General features: G+C 50.0%; 1 protein-coding gene across 6 annotated transcripts in view; it reads left to right on the forward strand.

Moving 5' to 3' along the window:
• Positions 1-23,522, forward strand: part of ERGIC1 (endoplasmic reticulum-golgi intermediate compartment 1) — a 119,094-nt gene extending 95,572 nt beyond the window's left edge. For all 6 annotated transcript variants that reach the window (XM_008990802.4, XM_078364564.1, XM_078364562.1 and 3 more), the window contains 3 exons: positions 4,527-4,627; positions 7,359-7,481; positions 21,543-23,522. In XM_008990802.4, the coding sequence (XP_008989050.2) occupies positions 4,527-4,627; positions 7,359-7,481; positions 21,543-21,650 (332 nt within the window). In that variant the 3' untranslated portion in view covers positions 21,651-23,522. The remainder of the gene's footprint in view (positions 1-4,526; positions 4,628-7,358; positions 7,482-21,542) is intronic.
• Positions 23,523-23,529: the final 7 nt, after the last annotated feature.

Genomic DNA, 23,529 nt, shown 5'->3' on the forward strand with positions numbered 1-23,529 from the left:
TGCATTTTGCACTTGATATTGTCACATAGCCACGATGCTCTTACTTTCCAGTTGTAACGGGAGCACAGTCGTCCATCTTCAGCCCTGCTGTGCTTTGCTTTTCTGTTTTATTTATTTCTTTATTTTGAGACAAAGTCTTGCTCTGTCGCCCAGGCTGGAGTGCAGTAGCACCATCTCAGCTTACTACAACCTCCGCCTCCCTGGGTTCAAGCCATTCTCCTGCCTCAGCCTCCCAGTAGCTGGGATTATAGGTGCTCACCACCACACCCAGCTAATTTTTTGCATTTTTTTTTTTTTTTGAGATGGAGTTTCACTCTTGTTACCCAGGCTGGAGTGCAATGGCACGATCTCAGCTCACCGCAACCTCCGCCTCCTGGGTTCAGGCAATTCTCCTGCCTCAGCCTCCTGAGTAGCTGGGATTACATTTTTTGCATTTTTATTAGAGACAGGGTTTCACCATATTGGCCAGGCTGGTCTTGAACTCCTGACCTTGTGATCTATACACCACAGCCTCCCAAAGTGCTGAGATTATAGGTGTGAACCACCGCGCCTGGCCTCTGCTGTGCTTTTCGAAGGCATTGTCTTCTCACTAAAAGCATCTGCTGTTTCCTGCATTTCACCATGGCAGTAATGCCTCTGATATGTACAGTGTTGGCGCTATGTTACCTGATGGCTTTCCAGCTATTGCTGATTCTCATTCATGCTGCCTCCAGCAATGGATAAGTGTACAGCAGCACCTCCTTGTTTGAATGCAACTGTCTGGTTGTAATAGAGGTGGATGATGCTTGGTGTGGTGGCGTGGTCATTGTTTTGTGTCACAGTAGTGTGTCATCTCACGGTGGTTATCCACAAATGTTTGCAGCTACGATGAACCCCTCAGCTGCTGGACAGGAAAGAGGATCAAACTAAACAGGCCCAGAGTGTGTGAGCAGAGAGAGGATGTGCACAGAAAACCTTGTCTTCTCTAGGGCTAGTGACGAAAGCCATCTCAGGCTGGCTTAATTGGAGAGAAAAAGGCATGAGATCAGGCAATGGACAGCCAGGGAAGGGCTGGCTTTTATTTTCTCAGCTCCCAAGCTCAGTCACTGGGCCTTTGCTTTTGTAGGTCCCTCTGTGCCCAGGTCTTGCTGTGGGAGTTGCTTCTTGGCATTAAGGTCTCAGTTCAAATGCTACCACCTCCAAGAAGCCCTCCCTGATCACCATATCTAAAATAACCCTGACTCCTAAGGATAAACTTGTTTTTTCTTCCTAGCATAGACCACTCTCTGAAACACCTTGTTCTCTCAGACCTCCGCTGCCCTTGGCTGTTGTACCAACTAGAACATAGCACTCTGCCTCGCCCACTGCTCTGTCCCCAGGACCCAGCCCTGTGCCCAGGGTATAGTGGGTGTATAATTGATGATAAGAGGCCTGGAGGCCACTGTGGAGGAGCTCCTGCCAGGTGGTGGCGCAGTGCGGTCATGAGGACTTGGCCTCCAGCATCTCGCTCCACTCTTTCCTAGCCATGTGGTCTTGGGAAAGTCATTTAACTCTGCCAAGCCTCAGTTTCTGCATCTGTAAAGGGGAAAGAATCCTCTCCACCTTCAGCCTTGCCATGAGGACTAATGAGATGTGTGGACAGAGTTGAGTGTGTGGCCTGGCACATTGTGAGTGCTCAATAAATGTTGGCCATTCTCTTCACTGTCATCCACAGCTAACTTCAGGAAAGAGATCCCCTAGGGCAGATCTAAGGAGCACCTTTCCTACATGGAATTGTGTCGTGTATCGTGGAACTGAATTGTTTAACTGGTCCTGAATGATATGACTGGGATGAAACCAGCTTGTCATGTATATGTATACACATAGTGTGGGCTGCGTGTGTGTGTGTGTGTGTGTGTGTAAGTATACACACACATATCGGCTGCTGGTTTAAAAATGCAGGTTCTGGGCCCCAGTGGTGGGATAGGGATGAAGCAAGATTGGCCATGCGTTAGTAACTGTGAAAGCTGGAAAATGGGTATGTGGGAGTCCATTCCACAGTTCCCTATGTTTTAGGTTTGAATTTTTCCATAAGAAGATTTTGTGGGTAGGGGAGGAGGGAGTGAGCCTGAAGGGAATGTGGGCCGGCCTGAACCAGGTTGGAGCCAGCAGCCTCTAGGAATGGTCAACTCACAAGGAATCCACATGGGTTATAATTAACTGCAGTGTCTCCCATGGGCATTCGGCAAATTGTATCAAAGGCCTTAAAAATGGTCACTGCCTTTGAGTCATCAATTCTACTCATAGGAGAGTAAGCTAAGGAAATAATTAAGAGAGTATACAAAGATCTAGGAAAATAATGTTCATTAGGTCATTGTTTATAAGAAGAAAAATGAGGAACCGCGTCAGTGTCCAGCCATAGGGGGCTGGTTAAGGATGGTAACTGCCCAAGTTGAGCGTGGTGTGTCAGAACCTTGCTGGCAGTCAGGCAGCAAACATTTATTGAGCACCTACTTTATGCCAGGCATTGGGCTAGGTTCTGGGGATAGAGAGGTGAATAAAACAAACAGACTCTCTATGGAGCTTATGTTCTGTGTCTTAGGCCTGAAGAGATGTTCATGATGTTCAATTAGAAAAATATACAGTATGGTCCTATTTTAGGAAAATGTAAATATATGTATAAACATGTCTGGCAGTTTATATGTGAGAATGTGAACCATAGGTTTCTGAGGATGACGAATTTATGGATGATTTTTGTTTTGCCTTTGGTGATCAACCTGTGTTTCGTACAATTTTTTTTTTTTTGAGATGGAGTCTCGCTCTGTAGCCCAGGCTGGAGTGCAGTGGTGGCTCACTGCAACCGCTGCCTCCTGGGTTCAAGCAATTCTCCTGCCTCAGCCTCCCTAGTAGCTGGGACTACAGGTGTGTGCCACCATGCCTGGCTAATTTTTGTATTTTCAGTAGAGACAGAGTTTCACCATGTTGGCCAGGCTGGTCTTGAACTCCTCACCTCAAGTGATCCTCCCATGTTGGCCTGCTAAAGTGCTGGGATTACAGGCGTGAGCCACCATGCCCAGCCTTGTACAAATTTTAACAAGAAATATGAAGTGGTGATTTTGATAAGGCATTTACTTTTTCATTCCTTCAAGTTTGTAACCTAGTGCAATAGGCATTTGAGACACCACGGTCAAGCTTGGTCTTGGGCTCCTGTTTTAAAAATGCAAATTCTGAGCACCACCCTTGGCCCATTCAGTGGGATTCTACTGGAAAGAGGTCCGGGTGTCTTTTCATTCCAGATGATTCTTCTGCTTCTGACACCTGAGAACCATTACAGGGTTGAACAGAGGGATGTTGGTGTCTTCATGGACTTGGCTCTGAGGCTACAGGGCTTTTCTCAGATTTTCAGAGGAACCCACCCAAAACAATTCAGGAAGCACTTCCTTTGCTTACCGAGATACGGCTTTGGCAGGAAGGGGCAGGGAGGGAGCGTCAGGACAGTGAATGCTGTCTGCATCCCAGCCTTCTTACAGAGGAAGACTGACTTGACTATGAGACCAGGATTAGAACCCACAGGCCTACATTTCTGTGTTATTTTAGCTCCGTGATCCATGACCGAAGATTCTGGAAGGCCCATGAGCTTCCTGTAAGCATCCCAGAAGGCTCAGGAGAGTTCATACCTTTCCTGGGTGATATTTGGCAGCTTTGGGCCTGCATTCTATCAGCCCAGCATTGGACTCCGGTTACCTCATGCTTATCAGCAGCTGATTCATCTGTACTTTCATTCATGGCCCCGTCCAGTCATCCTTCCATCCGTTCATTCATTCAGTAAGCATTTGCCATGGTCCACTCGGTACCAGGACCTGCACTGGGCTCTGGGGAAACGGAGATGAGTAAGGCTCCATCCCTGCCTTTAGCAGCTCCCCCATCCAGGAAGAACTGATCTGTCGTTAATTTCTTTCCCCATTTTCCGTTCATCAATGCTTCATCGGTGCAGTTTTTCTGGTTAATAGGCTCTTTTCTTTTTAATACTGAAACCTAGTTTGTTTTAAAAGTAAAACTGTTCACAGTATCAGAGGATGTACAATGAAATGGGATCTTCCTCAAATCCTGCCTTCCTCCCCAGAAGCAAAAGCTGCCCATGGTTCCTTGGGCATCTTTCCAGATAATGCTCCTCCATATTTACATGGATAGAGAGCATCTCCCCTTCCCCCAGTCCATGGACACACATCTATCCTGTGGCATGACTCGGTTCTTTTCCCTGTTGGAGAATAGCTGCTCCTAGCCCCCACTCTTTCATGGTTGCACTACCGATGGACATTTGAGTTGTTTCCAGAATGTTAATAATGCGCACAGTGCGGGAGGAAAGATCCTGATGGATAGTCTCCCAATTCCCAGTTTCCAAGGGGAGAAGATGAAGAGCAGGTGGTTGGTGGTAAAACTGTGGGAATGAGCCCCCTGTCGGGCCCAGGGGGTTGGTTTAGGGTTTAGAATTAGGATTGAAATGACAGTAGAGCTGTCCGCGGGCAGTGCCCGTCCCCCTGCTTCATTCTGCTGTGTCCTTCCTGCAGCCCTGGCCTCCCACGACTACATCCTGAAGATTGTGCCCACGGTTTATGAGGACAAGAGTGGCAAGCAGCAGTACTCCTACCAGTACACGGTGGCCAACAAGGTGCGCGGGTGGTGGCTGAGCCGAGATGTGTGCGGCGGCGCCCTCTGCTGGCGGAGAGCAGACGCGACGGGCAGCTGTGCCGACGCACTTTTCTTCTGGTTTCTTTCTGAAGGCCTTTCTTGGGGGTCAGCTTGAGCCAGGCTCTGTCTCTGAGTAAAGATGAAAGGCCCAGTCCCTCCCATGTGGCAGTCTCAGAGTCAAGGAGAACAGATCTAACTAGGAAATAGGGTGTGATGTCTTTGAAAGAGCAGGTAGGCTCCATCCTACAAAGGTCCTGGTGTTGCAGAAGTCTCAACAGCCCTGCGTCTGGTTGGAGTCCCTCAGACCCAGACCCCATAGCTGTCACTCATTAAGTACTTCCTGAGGGCTAGACATGCTGAGCTCTCTTCCTCCATCATCTTCTCAATCATCATGACAACACAGACTCCTGCTCTCAGGGCACAGGCACTTTACCCAAACTCAAGAGGCTACTGAGTCACACCAAGAAGGCTGTTGATTAATTTGCTGTTGATTGACAGGAGCATCCCAAGACCCCAACACTCAAAGTCACAGAGAAGACGGCAGCCCTTGGTGGGCAGAGAGCATGGTCAGAGTCTGCAGAGTGGGATGACCCAGCAATTAGTGGTCTCAAGCCAAGACAGCCTTGGGTTTCCCCGAGGGATCCCATCAATGGGACATGAATGTTTGAAGCCCGTTGGTTGAGATGCCCCTGCTAAACCCTGGTGGATGGGTTTTTCCCACTCACCACCAGGACTGTCCTTTTTCTTCTGTTCCAAGATTGCCCAAACCCCTTATAAGTGATACCTGTTTAGCTCAGTTAATTATAACAATGGTAGGAGGCATAGCTGTCACTCCTTGAGAACTTCCTGGGGGCATGCTAGGCTCTATTCCTCCATCATCTTCTCAATCATCAGGACAGCTCTGATGTTGAGGCTGTTATTGACCCAATTTCATAGATTTGGCCATTGAGGCCCTGAGAGGTTGTAGAGTTGTAAAGTGGCTGAGTGTGCATTAGAACAGGTTTTCCTTGGGCTCCAGAGCCTGGCCTCTTCATCATCTCACACCTCAGTCTGAGGAAGGGACTATGAGTCTGCCCACCTGCGAGCCTCTCTCTCTGTCCAATGACTTAGTCCCTCTGGTCTGACTCGCCCTAAATTGATGTTCCCACTAGCCCTGTTTCTTTTATTCACTGGGGGGGCATCTCATTGTAACCCCCACGTGCTCACAGCAGCTAACAGATGGAAAAGCACAGATCCAAGCTCAGGACCACACTGCAGTTGAAATCCCAGCTTGGTCATTACTAGCTATTGACCCACAGCATACTACATAGCCACTGTGTGCCTCAGTTTATTCATTCATATAATGGAGATGGTACTCACTTCATAAGATTGGTGTCAAATGAGGCAATGTTTTCAAAAGTGCTTAGTCCAGAAAAAAAGCTCTTAGGTAAATGATACTGACTGCTGCTATTTTTCACTCTTATTCTTTGTCCCTCATCTCTGGGCTGTGACCCAGACCCATCACCCCCCCTGGAGAAAGCTGATCTTCCCTTACCCAGAGCTCCTTTTCCCAGTGCTTTGGCAAGTCCCAGCAGCCAAAATGGCCTGCTCAGCTTGTCTGTGGCTGTAGCCGCAATCTGCCCTGGGAGCAGGCAGCAGTGACCCAGCAGGAAGTCAGGGCTCAGTGTTACCCCTGGAGCGGTTTGGGCTGCTCAGGTTCAGTATTTGGGGTTGGGGGTACCCCAGTGGTTTAATTTGGTCTCCACTTGTTGCAGGTAGGTGCGAACAGCCCACAGGTTTTTAGCGTTTGCAGCACCTGAACTGGAGAGATTCTAGGGGTCATCATGCCAGGCCCATCAGTGTGTAGATGGGGAAACCAAGTCCCTGAGGCTGGCCCAAGGACGCTGTTAGCTCAGCCCCTTAGTATCCTTAGTCCCTGCTCTGTGCTTTCTCAGGAAGGTTGGCAGCGGAGGGGGGAGCCTTCTGGCTCTGCAGTTCAGCCCATTCCTCTAAGAAGCTAGCTCGCTCCCCACACATTCCTCTAAGAAGCTAGCTCACTCCCCACATGGCCTTTTCACCCATCACACACACACAGCTGGCCGGACTCCTGCTTATCCATCACGTGTGGCTCAGAATGTCCCCTCCCCAGTCTCCTAGATGCCTCTCAGGAGTATGGATCATTCATTCATTCATGGCCCCTCCACTCTCCATGACCCTGCATCCCACATGAGTGATGGTGCAGTGTTAGGGATATTCTTGTCTTCCACCTTCTGCAGACTGTTACTCCCTCTGGGGAAAGGGTGGGACTTGCTCACCTCAGGGTCCCCAGCAGCCAACCACAGTGGAGGTGGTTCAGCAAACCATTGTTGAATAAATGAATGGGTTTTGCATGGCCTAGGAGTTGAAAGAGGCAATAGGCCTTTACTCAGCTGAAAATTACACTTTTCTTTTTACAGCTCTGCTTTCTAATTTGTTTTCTGATTCTGGTGCCGCTTCCAGCTCACATGGTCAATTTCTAAACAACCCAGGGGGTCAAAAGTGCCCAGCTGTGGACAACAGAGTTTAGGGCCTCCAGGGGAGGGGATGTGAGAGAGAAGTGGGGAGTCTGGCTTCATGGGGCAGAGAGGGAGGAAAGTCCTTTCTCGAGGGTTGCTGGGGGACCCTCTGCAATCCAGTCTCCACCCACCCTGAGATACAGTTTGCACTTCTGATTCTCACATCCTCTACCCCAGGAATACGTCGCCTACAGCCACACGGGCCGCATCATTCCTGCCATCTGGTTCCGCTACGACCTCAGCCCTATCACGGTCAAGTACACAGAGAGACGGCAGCCACTGTACAGATTCATCACCACGGTGAGTGGCATGGGGCGGTGGGTCAGGCCCTGAGCCAACCACCCTGCACCTGCTCTGGAATCCTTCCCTTGGTGCCCCTCACCTGTTCTCGCTAAAACAGGATGCGGCCTGCAGGGCTGGGGGCTCTGGCTGTGCACAGGAGGCGTCAACCCCAAGGATGCTGAGAAATGTTGTCAGAAGCACATCAGTATCAATGACGTTTTGTCTAGACAGTATTTTCCAGAGGGGAATGCCCCAAAATCCATTTAATTCCTGAAGCAAATCTCCATATGACTCTACTATATGTTTATGATTTTCTCCAGGTTTTTTTATTTTTATGGAAATTATTCTTAGCAAAGTTTATCCTTTAATGTGTAAATTTTGCAGCAAATATTTAACTCTTTTTTTCCCATGTCTAATTTCCAGTTATAGCTGGGGATAGGGTCAGGTTTTTCTCTTTCCTTCCTGCCTGTTCTCTTTTTTGCCATTGCCTCTACCACGTCCGGTTTTCTCTAGGGCAGCTTCAAGCTGATGTCAGTTTTCCTTTATGCTGATTATTTCTATCATGTCTACTGTTTCCTGGCCTCCCATTCAAAAGGTTCCTTGGGATCAGAACAGGAGGGTCAGAGTGCCCTACTTTAGCCAAGAGGCCCAGGAGGTATTGAAGAAGCCAGAGTTAGCTGAGGTGGAAGAGACAAGGTGACTGTCCCTGATCCATAAATATGGAAACTGAGACCTAAAGATAAATATAGCATTGGGAGGCCCTTATGCTTCTGTACTTCTTCATACTTGTGATGGTTCAAGGTCAAGGTCTTGGCTCTTTCATTTCTGGTAATAACTAGGTCAGTATTAGTCAGGACACTGTTACCGAAGATCCAGAACCAGACCTGCGCTGGCCTGAGGAGTAGAAGACCTCGGGCAGGGTTGGATCCAGCCTCAAACATTGCCAGGAATAGGTCTCTATCTTCAGATCTGTTTTCCTCTATACTGGCTTCATCTTCAAGTAGAATTTGCCAGTAGAAATGGCCTCTTTCGGATGGGTGCAGTAGTTCATGCCTATAATCCCAGCACTTTGGGAGGCCGAGGCAGGCAGATCATCTGAGGTCAGGAGTTCAAGACCAGCCTGGCCAACATGGTGAAACCCCATCTCTACTAAAAATGCAAAAAAATTAGCTGTGCATGGTGGCTCACACCTGTAATCCCAGCTACTCTGGAGGCTGAAGCAGGAGAATCACTTGAACCTAGGAGGTAGAGATTGCAGTGAGCTGAGATCACACCATTACACTCCAGCCTGGGTGACAAGAGTGAAACTCTGTCTCAAAAAAAAAGAAAAAGAAAAAGAAAAGAAAAAAAAACTGCTAGTACAAAGATTGGGAGGATGTGAAGCCATGGGGCCCCACATGTACTACTGGTGTGCAGAGACATGGGTATAGCCACTCTGAGGGGAGATACACGAAGCCCTGGATCCCAAAAATCAGGGAATTTGTAAGCAAATGATTTAAAACAAGACCCAAAGGGTAGCCCACCCCAAGCAGATCTTGGTGCGGACTCTAACTCCAGCTCTACTCCATACCTACAATAAGCCACACACAAATAGACAAGCAGGTTCCCTGGTGCCTCCATGCAGGTCTGGACCACTCCTCAGAGGCCCTGGCTCTGTAGCATTGACCATAGCAGAGAAACCCCCTCCATCCACATCTCACATTAGAGTTACAAAGGCTCTTCTTTGTCCCATTTCTGTTTGCTCTTGTATGGAAAGCAGCTGAGACTCTTGAGTATTAAAATCCTCCTGCGATAGCTAAGTGCAGTGGCTCATGCCTGCAATCCCAGCACTTGTGGATTGCACAAGGGATCAGTTGAGGTCAGGAGTTCAAGACCAGCCTGGCCACCATGGCAAAACCTCGTCTCTACTGAAAATACAAAAATTAGCTGGGCATGGAGGCGGGCACATGTAGTCCCAGCTACTCAGAAGGCTGAGGCAGGGAAATCACTTGAACCTGGGAGGCGGATGTTGCACTGGGCCGAGATCATGCCACTGCACTGCAGCCTGAGAGACAGAGAGACTCAGTCTCAAAAAAAAACAGAAGAAAGAAATCACTTGGCCAGTGGCAAATGGCTGAGAAATGAAGCGACTTCATTTATTCACTTAGCATTTGCTAGAATTCACTATGTGCAGGCCCCTGTAGCAGGCACCAGGGTTAGCTGAATCATACACAGTCCCTGCCTTCAAGGAGCCCCCAGCTGGTGGGGCAGATGAGTGAGCACACGGGGCTCTAGTGGAGATGCGTTGTAGACACTGCAGGCAAGCAACAGGGCACTGTCCCCTTCGTTTGGGAAGCTCCAAGAAGGGAACTCTGTGATGGGCCTTGAAGGCGGACGAGGAAGGGCCCAAGGAAAGGGAACAGTACGTGCAGAGCTGCCTAGTATAACATGTCCTGTGAAGGCCATGCGACCCCCTTTGGCAAATCACTGACTCGTCAGTGTGCCATTGACTTTCTGAGAGCTGGAGGTTCCAAGAAGCCACAGGGAAGACCCTTCCTTCGTCAGAAACCCGATGCCTCCATGACTCCTCCTTCTCTTCCTCTCCTTGGCCACCATCCTGTCCTCCACCTCTGCCCCATCCACCTCTGCCCTGGGCTGTGGGCCACACTGCTGCAGGGAACCTCCCGACATCATTAGCCTGGTGGTGGCTCTTCTGAAGGCCCTGTGCCACCACCTTGGTTGCCATGGTAACCGTGGGGTCAGCTCTGAGGGAACCAGCCGACCGGCTGTCCCTGGCAGATGGCGTCATTGTGGAGCTTCAAAGGCCCTTGTCACAGGGCAGCAGATGTGGGGATGACGCCAGCACTCAGACACACATACACACACGGCACAAAGATCCCTGGGAGCCCTCGGAGGGCGGGGCGGGGCGGGGATGGAAGTGGAAGCACCTGCTGTGGCTTCTCTTTCTCTCTTTTTAAAATCAAACACTTGCGTGCAAAGCCCCTAAACGGCAAATGGGGGCCTCTGCAAATAGCTCCTTGGAGGGGCTGCAGATGAAGAGGGGGCTTAGGTCAGGATGTCATGTGGCGGCTGCGGGGCTGGGAGGCAGCTGTGGGTGGGCTGCAGTGAGGGGGTGTAGCAGCAGGTGGGGCCTCCCAGATGCATTGCCAAGTGTCAAGTACCTGGCTGCTTCCAGGTTGCCCCTCCAGGGTCTCATTGTCTCAAAAGGATTTGTTTATCCCTAGCCTACACAGTTCTTCCTCCAGAACTCCAGACTTTAGCCAGACTTCCTGGAGCTCCTCTCTCTCAGCACATGGAGCACCTTGCTCAGACCAATGCTCTGCGCTGTATCAGAACACTCCAGCGCCAAGGGAATAAACAGATCGTGTTTGACGACACACAAGTAATCCCCTCCAAAGTGCTCCCCTCCCACACACACATTTGTCCCCTGCCACTTGCTGAAGCTCCCGTTTTGAGATTGAGATTGCCTTCAAGTGGGTTGTGGTGACAGACTGGATGGCTTCAGAGGTGTCAGATCTCTTTCCTCGCATGGTTTATTTTGGAGGAACAGCCAGAAGTCACAAAGTGCCAATTGGGCCAGTATGGCTGGGATGGTTTTTGCCCACCAAGAAGTACCAGATGGTGATGACACCCTCCTGTTGCTTGCCACTCAAAAACCTATCATTCTTGAAGAGTTGCGTAGCTCACTTAACTCAAGTGGTACCCAGGGCCGTTGGCCAGGGCTCAACCTGGATATGCGGGAGAATTGCTGTAAGGAACCCCACTCACAGACGTTTCTCTCCACTGCCCTCCTTCATGCTCTCTAACCAGGGGACTCATCCCCCCGACATCAGATTGCCCTATATGCTTGCCAGGCCTGATGATGACCTCCGGGTCTGACTTACCCGTGTCCCCAGCATCCAGTGAAGGGCCTGACCTGGACACAGGTGCTCAGAAATTTGTAAAGGACAGCTGCCAAAGAAGTGATCATGTTTTCAGCTGGGCACAGTGGCTCACACCTGTAATCCCAGCACTTCAGGAGGCCAAGGTGGGCAAGTCACCTGAGGCTAGGAGGTCAAGACCAGCCTGGCCAACATGGTGAAACCCCCTCTCTACTAAAAGTACAAAAAATTAGCTAGGTGTACTAAAAGTACAAAAAATTAGCTAGGTGTGATAGCTCATGCCTGTAATCCCAGCTACTTGGGAGGCCAAAGCAGGAGAATCACTTGAACCCAGGAGGCGGAGGTTGCAGTGAGCTGAGATCACACCATTGCACTCCTGCCTGGGTGACAGAGCAAGACTCCGTCTCAAAAAAGAAAAAAGAGAAGTGATCATATTTTCCCTAGCCAGACAGGATGAGGGAAAAAAAGTGATCATATAGCTACCATTATTAAGCACCTATTATGTGCCAGGTAATTACATAGTTACTTCCTTTAGCGTCCCCGCCAGCAACCCCTCAAGGTAGATGATTTTGTTCCTCTTGTATAAATGGATTAAACTGAGGCTCAGAGAGGTGAAGAAACTCATTCAAGATCACACAGCCAGCACATAGCAAGGCTCAGACCTGACCCCAGTGCCTGCCTCTGCAACATCCCCTACCCCCAGCACTGTCTCGGGAGCCTCTGTCTTCCAAAACAAGGGCTGTCAGGGTGTTGCAGCAACAGAGCCCCTGGAAGTCATAGAACTCTTGGTAGGACGGACACCAGGATCATTTGATACAGTGACTTTCATCCAGGGAATCAGGAAGAAATATTAGAGCAGGAAACAAAGTTATATATTGAATATGCATGGTGAAATCACAGCTTCACACATACAAAGCACTAAAAAAAGCCAACATTCATCTAAGGCAGATTGGCTGATAGTTTGCAAGTTTTCCTGCCCATATATGATACCTTTTGTTCATCTGTTTAGGCTTCTGCAAACATTTGCCAGAAACTAAGGTAGCAAGTGCTGGGGACAGAGAAGGGGGCAGGGAGCATTAAGAAGAATTGACCAAAAAAAAAAAAGTGGCGGGTGGCTCATGCTTTGGGAGGCCAAGGCGGGTGGATCACCTGAGGTCAGGAGTTCAAGACCACCATGGTCAACATGGTGAAATCCTGTCTCTTAAAACAATAAAAAAACAAGAATGGACAAGGCCGGGCACAGTGGCTCATGCTTGTAATCCCAGTACTTTGGGAGGCTGAGGTGGGCGGATCACAAGGTCAAGAGATCAAGACCATCCTGGCCAACATGGTGAAACCCCATCTCTAATAAAAATACAAAAATTAGCTGGGCATGGCGGTATGCACCTGTAGTCCCAGCTACTTGGGAGGCTGAGGGAGGAGAATCGCTTGAAACCAGGAGGCAGAGGTTGCAGTGAGCCGAGATAATGCCACTGCACTCCAGCCTGGCGACAGAGCAAGACTCCATCTCAAAAAAAAAAAAAAAAGAATTGAGAGACAAACTTCAAACTGAGAAGGTTTTACCCCTAAGATTATGTGAGTTGGAAAAACAACCATCTTGCCCCTAGAGTGGCAGGAGAGCCTTCAGAGCTCCCATGGGCAGCCTTGGTCCTCTCCTTTCTGCCCCCACTACCCTGCTCAGGGTTCCCTCAGTGTCTCTCTTCCCCTGACCACAAGCTCTGACAAAGCCAAGGCTTAGTCATCTCTGGTCTCCAGATCCAGTGCATCGATGTGGATAATAAATAGGTGTCAAACCATGAGCAAACAGGAGAGGTGTACGCCTCCGTCCACCCCTCACCAAGATGATTTCTGTTATCGGAGGGACAGAACAGAACCCGTATTAGGAGCTTCGTGACTCAGGTCTAGAAATGTACGAAACACTTCAGTTCAGATCCGTCCGTGGTGTTCCGAGATGAACTAGATCTTCAAGAAGGTTGTGTTCCAGAGACAGATTGCTCCAAACTGGGTCTGCGCACAGAGAGGGGCCTCCTGGTGCGAGTGTTCCTAGAGCAGATTCGGGGGCGGAGGAGGAACATGAGATGGAGTGGGCTCCATTTTGCACAGCAGGCTGATTTTTATAGATGCACAGCTTCTTACTTCACAGACTTTGCTGACGGGGACCCCTTACGTCAGGATATTTGATGCGTAAACCTTAGCATAATTGAGAAGACAAATTCTCTGCATGGAAGCTATCTGTACATGAAGAGAGGGGCTACCAAGAGTCTTCTGGCTGGGAATGAGGCAAGGGGGGCTAACAGAAAAAGCAGGCCCTTTGCAGCCTCCCAAACCTGGCTTCTAGTGATCCTTGCTTATCCGGTAGCCCTGTGACCGTGGACAAGTCAGTACCTTTCTGACCCTCTGTGTCCTTGTCTGTGAAATGAGGGTCACTGGCCAGGCATGGTGGCTCACAACTGTAATCCCAGCACTTGCAAGGCCAAGGCAGGTGGATCACGAGATTAGGAGATCAAGACCATCCTGGCTAACATGGTGAAACCCCATCTCTACTAAAAATACAAAAAAATTAGCTGGGCGTGGTAGTGTGCACCTGTAGTTCCCAGCTACTCAGGAGGCTGAGGCAGGAGAATCGCTTGAACTGGGGAAGCAGAGATTGCAGTGAGCCAAGATTGCGTCACTGTACTGCAGCCTGGGCAACAAGAGCAAAACTCTATCAAGAAAGGAAGGCGGGCAGGCGGGCAGGCAGGAAGGCAGGCAAGAAGGAAGAAAGGAAAGAAGAAAGGGTCATGTAGCAGTGGCAAATGGGAAAAGAGGAGAGGGTGCCGTCTCAGACCCAGCACATAGTAGGTGCTCAACCAAAGTGAAGTTCTCTCCAGGTGGGGTGGGTGGGTATTTTGCAGCCCACAGGCATTGTAAAAATGTCAGGGGGAGGACTTTACTCTCCCCAAGCCCCCAGAGCCCTGGAAGATCTGATACCACACCCTCTCCTCCCCCACCCCCAGCCTTTCCAGAACCCAGTCAACCACTTCCCTTCCAGGACAACATCCCCCACCTCTGCCTCCTCCACGACTTTGGTGTTCTCATCCCTGGCTCCAGCCTGTCTGCCGCTACTGGAGTCTGACGATTCTCCAATTCATTATTTATTTCCTCTTGTGGCGCCTCTTCCACACACTTTTAAAACAGTGCTAATGGAGCGAAGGAAGTGACTGAACAGTTCCTGATCACAGAGTGCGGCAGGCAGCTGGACAGTGTCTTCCCAGTTCCTGCAGTGGGCCCCATTCTACAGATGGGGGAAACTGAGGCTAAGAGAGGTCAACTGGCTTTCCCAGCCAGGGCCACGGAGCTGGGATTGGACCCCAGGAGTGTTTACTCCAGAGCCCATAATCTTGCCTCGCACGGCAGTGTCTGTGGTGCTTCTCCATTGCACGCTATGGGATAATAATGGGGAGGGGAGTCGTGATGCGCTGGGAAGGCGTTCGTGCTGCTGGAAAACCAGGCATTTAGCTCCCTGCCAGTACGGCTGGAATACATCCTTCCCATATTATAAGGAATTAAGAACCGTAATGGAAATGTAAGGGAGACACACACGCACCCCTTTTAAAGGTAGACAAGCTGACTTCATTTTAGTCACAGTGGAAGGTCAAGAAGCTGACGGAACCCCTGGTAGGAAGTCGCTGGTGGGAAAAGAGGGGCATTATTGGATGAGGTCTGATGAATGCCACTTCCTGCACTGTCAGGCTCACTGGGGCCCAGGTATTGAATTGTCCTTGTTTTTGTTTCTGGAGCTGTGGCTGCTGCCCAGGGCAGTGGTGTGTGCACTGGCCAAGGTGGCCCTTCCTGGCTCAGTGGCCCTGCTCCCTCATCCCCCACAGGGAAGACCCCACCCCAGGTTGTCCCCAAGCCTTGAGGCCTGGTGGGGAGATACAAGAGTGTGGCAGTGGCAAGGGACCAAGCCACTCTCATTCAATGCCACAAGTCCTAGGGGCTGAAGATTAGTCTTCACATTTTTTTTTTTTGAGATGGAGTTTCAGTCTTGTTGCCCAGGCTGGACTGTAGTGGTGCGATCTCGGCTCACTGCAACCTCCACCTCCCAGGTTCAAGTGATTCTCCTGCCTCAGCCTCCTGAGTAGCTGGATTACAGGTACCCACCACCACACCCAGCTAATTTTTGTATTTTTAGTAGAGACAGGGTTTCACCATGTTGGCCAGGATTGTCTTAAACTCCTGGCCTCAGGTGATCTGCCCACCTTGGCCTCCCAACATGCCTGGGATTATAGACGTGAGCCACCGTGCCCGGCCAGTCTTCCCATTTTTAAATGCCAGAAAACTGAAGCACCAGGAGCTAGGGTGGCACAAGGGCACATGGATGGGATGGGTCCAAGCCAGTTCTGCCAGCCTCCAAAGCCCAGGCTCTCCATCACATCACTTCCCAGGGTAAGGGGCTTCAAGGTGCAGCAACTTAGTAGAGAGGGGCACCTCCTGCCTGCCCCACCCGGGGTCTCCCCCTCCAGGCCCACCTTCTCATCATCACTGCCTTCTCCATGCGCCCAGCTGACACCCTTTACTTACTCAACAAACATGTCTTGCGCACCTCCCACGTGGTCAGTTATGTCTGCTATCTTCTCTCCCTTGGGCATTCAGGAAAATGAGAGTTTTCCCAATAGGCTTGAGGTGGTGAGATTCCAGGAGCTCCCTCACTGGCCAAAGTATGGAACCCACCTCTGGCCTAATGTGCTCTACCCCACGGGAATGTTCTTCATCACAAACACATCTTGGCATTTGCCTGAGGGAACACCCTGTCTGGGCCTCAGCTACCCAATCTGTTGAATGGGTTGCTGTGTAACTTCAGAGGGCCCTTAGAGTGTGTGGGCCCCAGGCAGCCACAGGGAATCTCCCTGCGGTGTCTGGGACACTCTTGCTGTTCTGTTCTTCTGGAAGTCGTTTTGCCCTCTGCTAAAAGTGCCAGAGAGAGAACAGAAGTAGAGACCCAAAGGCCTGCTCTAGAGAATGAGTGATGTTTTACTGATTTTTCTGATTAAAGTGGGTCTCAGGTTTAAAAAAATCCCAGATCTTAACCAAAAGGTCAGAGCCTTCCAGTCAACTGAAAAATAAGATCAGGTTTCATTTACTGAGCATCTACTAAGTGCTACAGATGTGTTCAGCAGAGCAGCAGGGGTTTACCCATTTTATTTTTAGTTATTTTGGCGACAGAATCTTGCTCTGTCACCCAGGCTGGACTGCAGTGGTGTGATCTCGACTCACTGCAACCTCCACCTCCCAGGTTCAAGCAATGCTCATGCATCAGCCTCTCAAGTAGCTGGGATTACAGGCACCTGCCACCATGCCCAGCTAATTTTTGTATTGTTAGTGGAAACGGGGTTTCATCATGTGACCAGGCTGATCTCCAACTCCTGACTTCACGTGATCCTCCTGCCTTGGCCTCCCAAAGTGCTGGGATTACAGGCATGAGCCACTGAACCAGGCCGGCTTTCCCATTTTATAGATGAAGAAACTGAGACCCAGAAAGGCTCTGCCATGGCAAGAATTAGTAAATTGTGCCATAATGCAGCCTCCAAAGGCTGGGTGCTCTCTGCTGCCACAGCAGGGAAACTGGGTGGACTCCACAGCCCTCACCTTGTGCCAACCTCACTACGTCCAACAAGGAGGTGCACATCTCCCAGCCCCAGCTTTGCCCTGGGCTCCCCTGGAGAGGCCACACTGTCCTCACTTCTCTGTGTGAACAGCAACAGGCTGTGGGAACTAAGTGTCGCAACTGCAAATTGCTTTGTTTTCATTTTCATTCATTAGTGTTCTTCTCAGGCCCCATCCCCACAGCCCAAGGAAATGCCAATCGCCGTCTTCCCTCCTGCCAGTGGCACCTCTGTGAGTTCTTTAGTTCCTGCCAGCATCTCCTCCAGCCTCAGAATATCTGATGTTGGATCCCGTTGTTCCCACATCATCCCAGGAATCCTAAATGTGGCAAAGCCTGTCATCTTGCCACCACCCACACAGGCCTGAATCCCAAGGTAGACACACCACCTGGCACAGCCTCGAGGCTGCATCTCCCCATATTCCAGAAGGTGTGGTGACTTTCTACGACGAGCCATGACCAGCCACTTCCCTGAGCGAGTTCAGGTGTGGGAACACCCTGGGGCCTGGGCATTTCTGAATCTTTCCATATGTCAGAATCCAGGAAGCACCCTCTCCTGTGACTCTACTTCACCTCATGCCAGTCACCTCCTAGTGACTGCAAGTGTGTCAGGGGGCCTAAGGGATGAGAGATAAAATAATGAAAGCAGGGGCCGTGGCTTTGTGGGCTGGCTGCTAGAGTTCTCTCGGCAATTTTTTTTTTTTTTTTAAGTTACAGGGCCAAGCATGATGGCTCATGCCTGTAATCCCAGCACTTTGGGAGGCCAAGGCGGGCAGATCACTTGGGATCTATTGAAGATCTATTGAAAATACAAAAATTAGCTGGACATCATGGTGGGCGCCTGTAATCCCAGCTATTTGGGAGACTGAGGCAGGAGAATCACTTGAACTCAGGAGCAGAGTTTGCAGTGAGCTGAGATTGTCCCACTGCACTCCAACCTGGGTGACAAGAGCAAGACTCCATCTCAAAAAAAGACTTGCTCTGTCACTTAGGCTGGAGTACAGTGGTACAATCATAGCTCACTGCAGGCTTGACCTCCTGGACTCAAATGCTCCTCAGGCCTCAGCCTGCAGAGTAGCTGGGACTACAGGTACCACACCTGGCCAATTTTTTATGTTGTGTAGAGATGGGGATCTCACTGTTTCACCTAGGCTGGGCTGAAGCTCCTGGGCTCAAGCAATCCTCCCATCTCCTAAAGTGCTGAGATTACAGGCATGAGCCACTGGGCCCGGCTGAGTTCTCTCAGCTTTGAGGAACGCCCCCTGGAATGTGTCAGGATTTCCCCTCCTCTCCTCAAGTGAATAGTGACCAAGCCCTTCAACACATTCGAGGTAATGGGGGCACACTGAGCAATACCAGTAGATACTCACTAGTAGGGAGCCTGCCTCAGGGGTCCCCCTTAGCCTTCAGGCTTATAGTCACTCACCCTGTGACTGAGTCAGTTGCATAGCACTTTCCATGCCCCAGGGCCTCAGTTTCCCCACAGGCGATGTGCTTGCCTATGTACCTCAATACACACATTGTCTCCCTCTGGTCCGGGCCAGCCCCATAAGAGGAGAGTTACTGAGACTGGGTGCCAGGTGTCTGTGAGTCATAAGCATTTGGGTTCCAAATTGTGTGTAGATGAATACAGATGTGGTAGGGGTGTGTGTGTGTGTTTGGTTATTTTTTTCTTTTGCTTCATTGCACTTAAGTCACATTTTCCTATCTTCTGATCCAAGCTCTAAAAGCGTTTTGTGGTATAAAATATCCCATCATCTGATCCACTCTACAGAAATAAACCAGCTCCCCTGCCGTCATCTTCCCTGAAAAGTACCCCTGCGTCATGCTCTGAGGCCGGCAGGGAGGGGCCTTGGCCACTTAAAACACTTCACCATAATCCCCCCAGCGCCCCTGGTCCTCTCCACTCCCTGGGGGGCTGCTCCAGTTTCCTGGGCTGTTATTACTGGAGGGCCAGCTGCTTCCCTGCCACCCATCCATACAGACCGGTTCTGTCCTGGCCCTTACAGGCCCTTGCTTAGCTCATATCATGGAAATATAATTTTAAAAAATAAACACTGATTTGATTCACACTTCCCCCTCGCCTTTGCTCTGTCTGTCTCCTGGCCTCCCACCACTGGGCACTGGTTCATCTATTAAGGTGCTGCTGGCTCACACAGTTCCCCAGAGGTTGTGGGTCAGTGGCTAGCCATCCACCTGTGGTGCCTCTGGGGCTACTGATGGCATCTGGGGTCACACAACTGTTGACTTCTTCTGAGTCCTATGGTCATTTAAATGCCCCTTAAGTGTGGCATGGGGGTGGGAAGAGTGAGTGTCACATGCTGTGTGACCTCAGACAAGTTGTTTCCCTCTCCGTACCCAGTGGGTACATCAGTGAAGAGGCACCTTCCCCTAGTGCTCCGAGGCCTATGGCTGCTCCTAGGATGGGAGGTGTTGGTTCTATTTTTTTTTTTTTTTTCTTTGAGACAGAGTCTCACTCTTTCGCCAGGTGCCAGGCTGGAGTGCAGTGGCACAATCTCAGCTCACTGCAACTTCCACCTCCCGGCTTCGAGCAATTCTCCTGCCTCAGCCTCCCAAGTAGCTGGGACTACAGGCTGGCGCTGCCACACCCAACTGATTTTAGTATTTTCGTAGAGACAGGGTTTCACTGTTTTGGCCAGGATGGTCTCAATCTTTTAACCTTGTGATCCGCCCGCCTTAGCCTCCCAAAGTGCTGGGATTACAGGGGTGATCCAGGGAGGTTCTGGTTCTTATGAATGACGTAAAGTTGATGTTCAAGGGGAAAATATGTTGAAAGTTTTCTTGCAAGGCCTGGAGCAGTGGTTCATGCCTGCAATCCAAGCACTTTAGGGGGCTGAGACAGGCAGATTACTGGAGCCCAGGAGTTCGGGACCAGCCTTGGCAACATAGCGAGACCTCATCTCTACAAATTAAAAATTTTAAAAATTAGCCAGGCATGGTGGCTAATCCTGTCTACCCTGGAGACTGAGGCAGGAGAATCACTTGAGCCTGGGAGTTGGAGGCTGCGGTGAGCTATGGTCATACCACTGCAGTGCAGCCTGGGTGACAGAGTGAGACCCTGTCTCTACAGATAAATAAGTTTCCTTGCAAACCTTCTATGAACTTAATTTGTCTTCCATCATCCACGCTTTGATTCTCTGAATCCATCGGAATGCAGTTTATAGGCCATATAGCATTTTGAGTAAAACATAATGTTAGTTTGATTAGTCCCAAATGGTGTTCTGACAGCTGCAAGGCTTTGTAATTCAAGTAGGTAAGTGTTTTGCGCTTGAGAAGCAACAGGGTATTGCATTAAGAGCACAGACTCCAGTTTTGAACTCCTGTTCAGCCACTTGCTGTGGCATTGAATGAGGGATTCAGGGTCTCTGTGCCTCAGTTTCCTTGGCTGTGAAATAGGTCTAAGAATAGTACCTACCGCCTAGGGTTGAGTTGGGGATTCACTGAAGTGGCAGGCATGGAGCACTTAAAACCACCTGGCCCAGGGAAGGTACTGCATAAGTATTGTGTATTTTGTTGTGTTTAGTATATTATTATGTGGCAGACAGTTATGAAGTACAGTATAACAGGTGACATTTGTTATCATCCCCCGGCTACCACCGTTCTCAACCAGGGACAATTTTGACCTCTGAGGACATTTGGCAATGCTTGGAGACATTGTGGTTGTTACAACATGGGGAAGGGGGGACTATGGGCATCTCCTGGGTAGAGACCTCTCTGGGGTACAGAGAGGGAAGTAACTTGTCCGAGGTCACACAGTGCATGTGGCACTTGCTTTTCCCCCCATGCCACATTTGAGGGGCATTTAAATGACCACAGGATTCAGAGGGATGCTAAACACCCTTCACTGCAAAGGACACCCTTATGGCAAAAAATTCCCTGGCCCCAAATGTCAATAGCAGCATTAGAAACCTTGCCCTAATAAAAGCTTTCTGGTAGCACCAAAGGCCTCTCTCTCCTTTGCGGCACTTGCCTTGGTTGTAATTTTGCATTTATTGATGTGACTATTTGCCTACTACATATCAGGTCCCAGGATGCCACTTCTTGGCTGTGTGACCTTGGGCCCTGGGACTGCCTTTCAGAAACTCCATTGTCTTCATCTGCAGATGGTATTGTAAATATGTGATCAATTCACAGAGTAGAGGTTAAGACCACACGGTCCAGATGTACCTGTGTTCAAGTTGCATCTCTGCTACTTACATGGTGAACCTAGGCAAGTTACCCAAGGAACCTCAGTTTCCTCCCCTGTGAAATGGGTCTAATAATTCCCTTCCTCATTCAGAGGGTGAATATGGGAATTAAAGGAACTCATGTTGGTGATAATTATTTTATTATTATTAAATCTACCATACAGCAATTGATTTTCTTTGAGCCCTGAGTATGTTCTCGACTCTTGGTGACCATGTAGTGGGCATTTTGGGCTTCAAAGGGCAGTGCCTGCCCTTGCAGAGCCCATCATCTCATGCTGTTGTTGGGGTCTGGCCTGGTGCACCCTCCAGCACTGACCTCTGACACTCCCCCCCCGCCCTCTTACAGATCTGTGCCATCATTGGCGGGACCTTCACCGTCGCCGGCATTCTGGACTCATGCATCTTCACAGCCTCTGAGGCCTGGAAGAAGATCCAGCTGGGCAAGATGCATTGATGCTGCACCCAGCCTAATGGCCGAGGACCCCAGGCACCGCCAGCCTTGCCTCCAGCGCCCTGTCTCCTTTGGCCTTCAGCCCAAATCTGGCTGTGTCCCAAAGTGTGTGCGGGAGGTAGGGGGAAAGTAGAGGATGGCTCGAGGTTTCGCAGCTACCTCTTTTCCCCGTGTTTCATTTTAGACAAATTACACTGCCTGAAGTTGTGGTTCCCCTTTCCCTGGGGAGCCCCAAGACCCCAGTGCACAGGAGTCAGGCAAGGGGTGGCGAGTCCAGGGATCTTGGGGACTCCCTCCTAAGAGAGCTGTAGCCTCTTCTCTCTTAGGGGAACATTCCAGAATGCACATTGATGAGCTTTTAGCCAGGCTTTGACAATCTCACAGCCCCCACTGTGTGGACACACTAATCATTTGGTTTCTCCCCTGGGCAGCCAACCCACCCCGGAGGCACCAGACCTGGGCTCTTGGCTTTGGGACCAGGTCCAAAGGTACTCCTTTATATACCCAGCAACTTTCAGGAAGGATGGTACTTACAAGTAAGCCCCTGCAATTTGTCACTATAGATGGAACCCTGACTTCTGCCCCATCCCTTCCTGCCCAACTTAGAGCCCAGGCCTCAAGTCTTTACCCCCACCCCTTTCTTGTTCTTCCAAGAAGCAGATGCCCAGTTGCTCAGCAGTAGCGGTAGAAACTTGAATCTGCCCGCCAGTCACAAGGCGGGTCACAGATTCCTCTTCCTCTCCTCTCCTTGTTCCTCTGAATCCCCCACCAATGTGCCTCAGCCTGTGTGCTGTGTGGCAACAGCATTTCTTGGTGAAGAGGCTGGTTCCCACTGCCAAGACCCCCCACCGATCTGCTGGGATCTGCAGTGGCATGGAGTGGGGGTTGCGTGAAGGGGAAATCATCTTTTGAGATCCAAATAGACATTGCTTGTGCACTTATGTCTAGCTGGGAAGCGTCCTTCCTGCAACCCTAAAATAATTGTGCAGCCTCTCTCAGATGGATGCCATCAGTCCCAAGGCCTTAGGTGGAGGAAGCAAAGCAGGCCAGCCCTGTCCTCTCTGTGGACTCCCTACAGGTGCGGAGCACTTGGGTCTCTCTGCAGCCCAGTCATTGCCCACTTGCCACTGTGCTCCCCCATCAGCTGGTCACATGCCAACACATTCCCAGCCCCTGGGGTACCTCCAGGGTGCCCCACCTGTTCCTGAGGTGGGTCCCTACCTTGCTGCCCCTCTTCATCCTTTCCCTTTTGTCCTGAAAGGGAGGGGCAATGGTCCAGGCATTAATTCCACCCAGGGAATTTTAGCTATGCCCTCATGTCCCAGGGAGAGAGCCACCCACCTGTTTTCCATTTATAGCAAGATTGTTTGCATACTTTTGTAATGAAGGGGAGTGTCCAGTGGAAGGATTTTTAAAATTATCTTATGGATAGCTCAAGTCTCTGCCATTTGTAATTTTTGGCTCTAAGCTTCAATTGGAGAAGCTTCTCCTTGTGCATATGAGTTGACTGATGTTGTGAGTGTAAATGCATTTGGTTATTTCTGGTATCTGTGGCCACTTGGATGGATTTCTTTTTTTACATTCTGTTCCCCAGTTACAAGAAAGGAGTCCCTTTGGTGTGTGAATATGTGTGCCTGTAGAGGGTGGGGTAGGGTGGGGTGGGGATGGAAATGTGTGGCATGTACATGAGTTGAAATTCTACTTTTATGCATTTTTTTGAAAAAAAAAAGACCTCTGAGGACATAGGGGATATCAGTTTCCTATGGAAGAAACACCTCTGACCTGTTATTCTTATAATCAGAATCTCAAGGGAAAAAAATGTTTTAGTTCTTTCCCCACTCATTGGGTTCAACTAGATTAAAAGATTTTCAGAAATACTGCT

This window comes from Callithrix jacchus, chromosome 2, assembly GCF_049354715.1.
Source record: "Callithrix jacchus isolate 240 chromosome 2, calJac240_pri, whole genome shotgun sequence".
In the NCBI taxonomy this organism is placed as follows: Eukaryota; Metazoa; Chordata; class Mammalia; order Primates; family Cebidae; genus Callithrix; species Callithrix jacchus.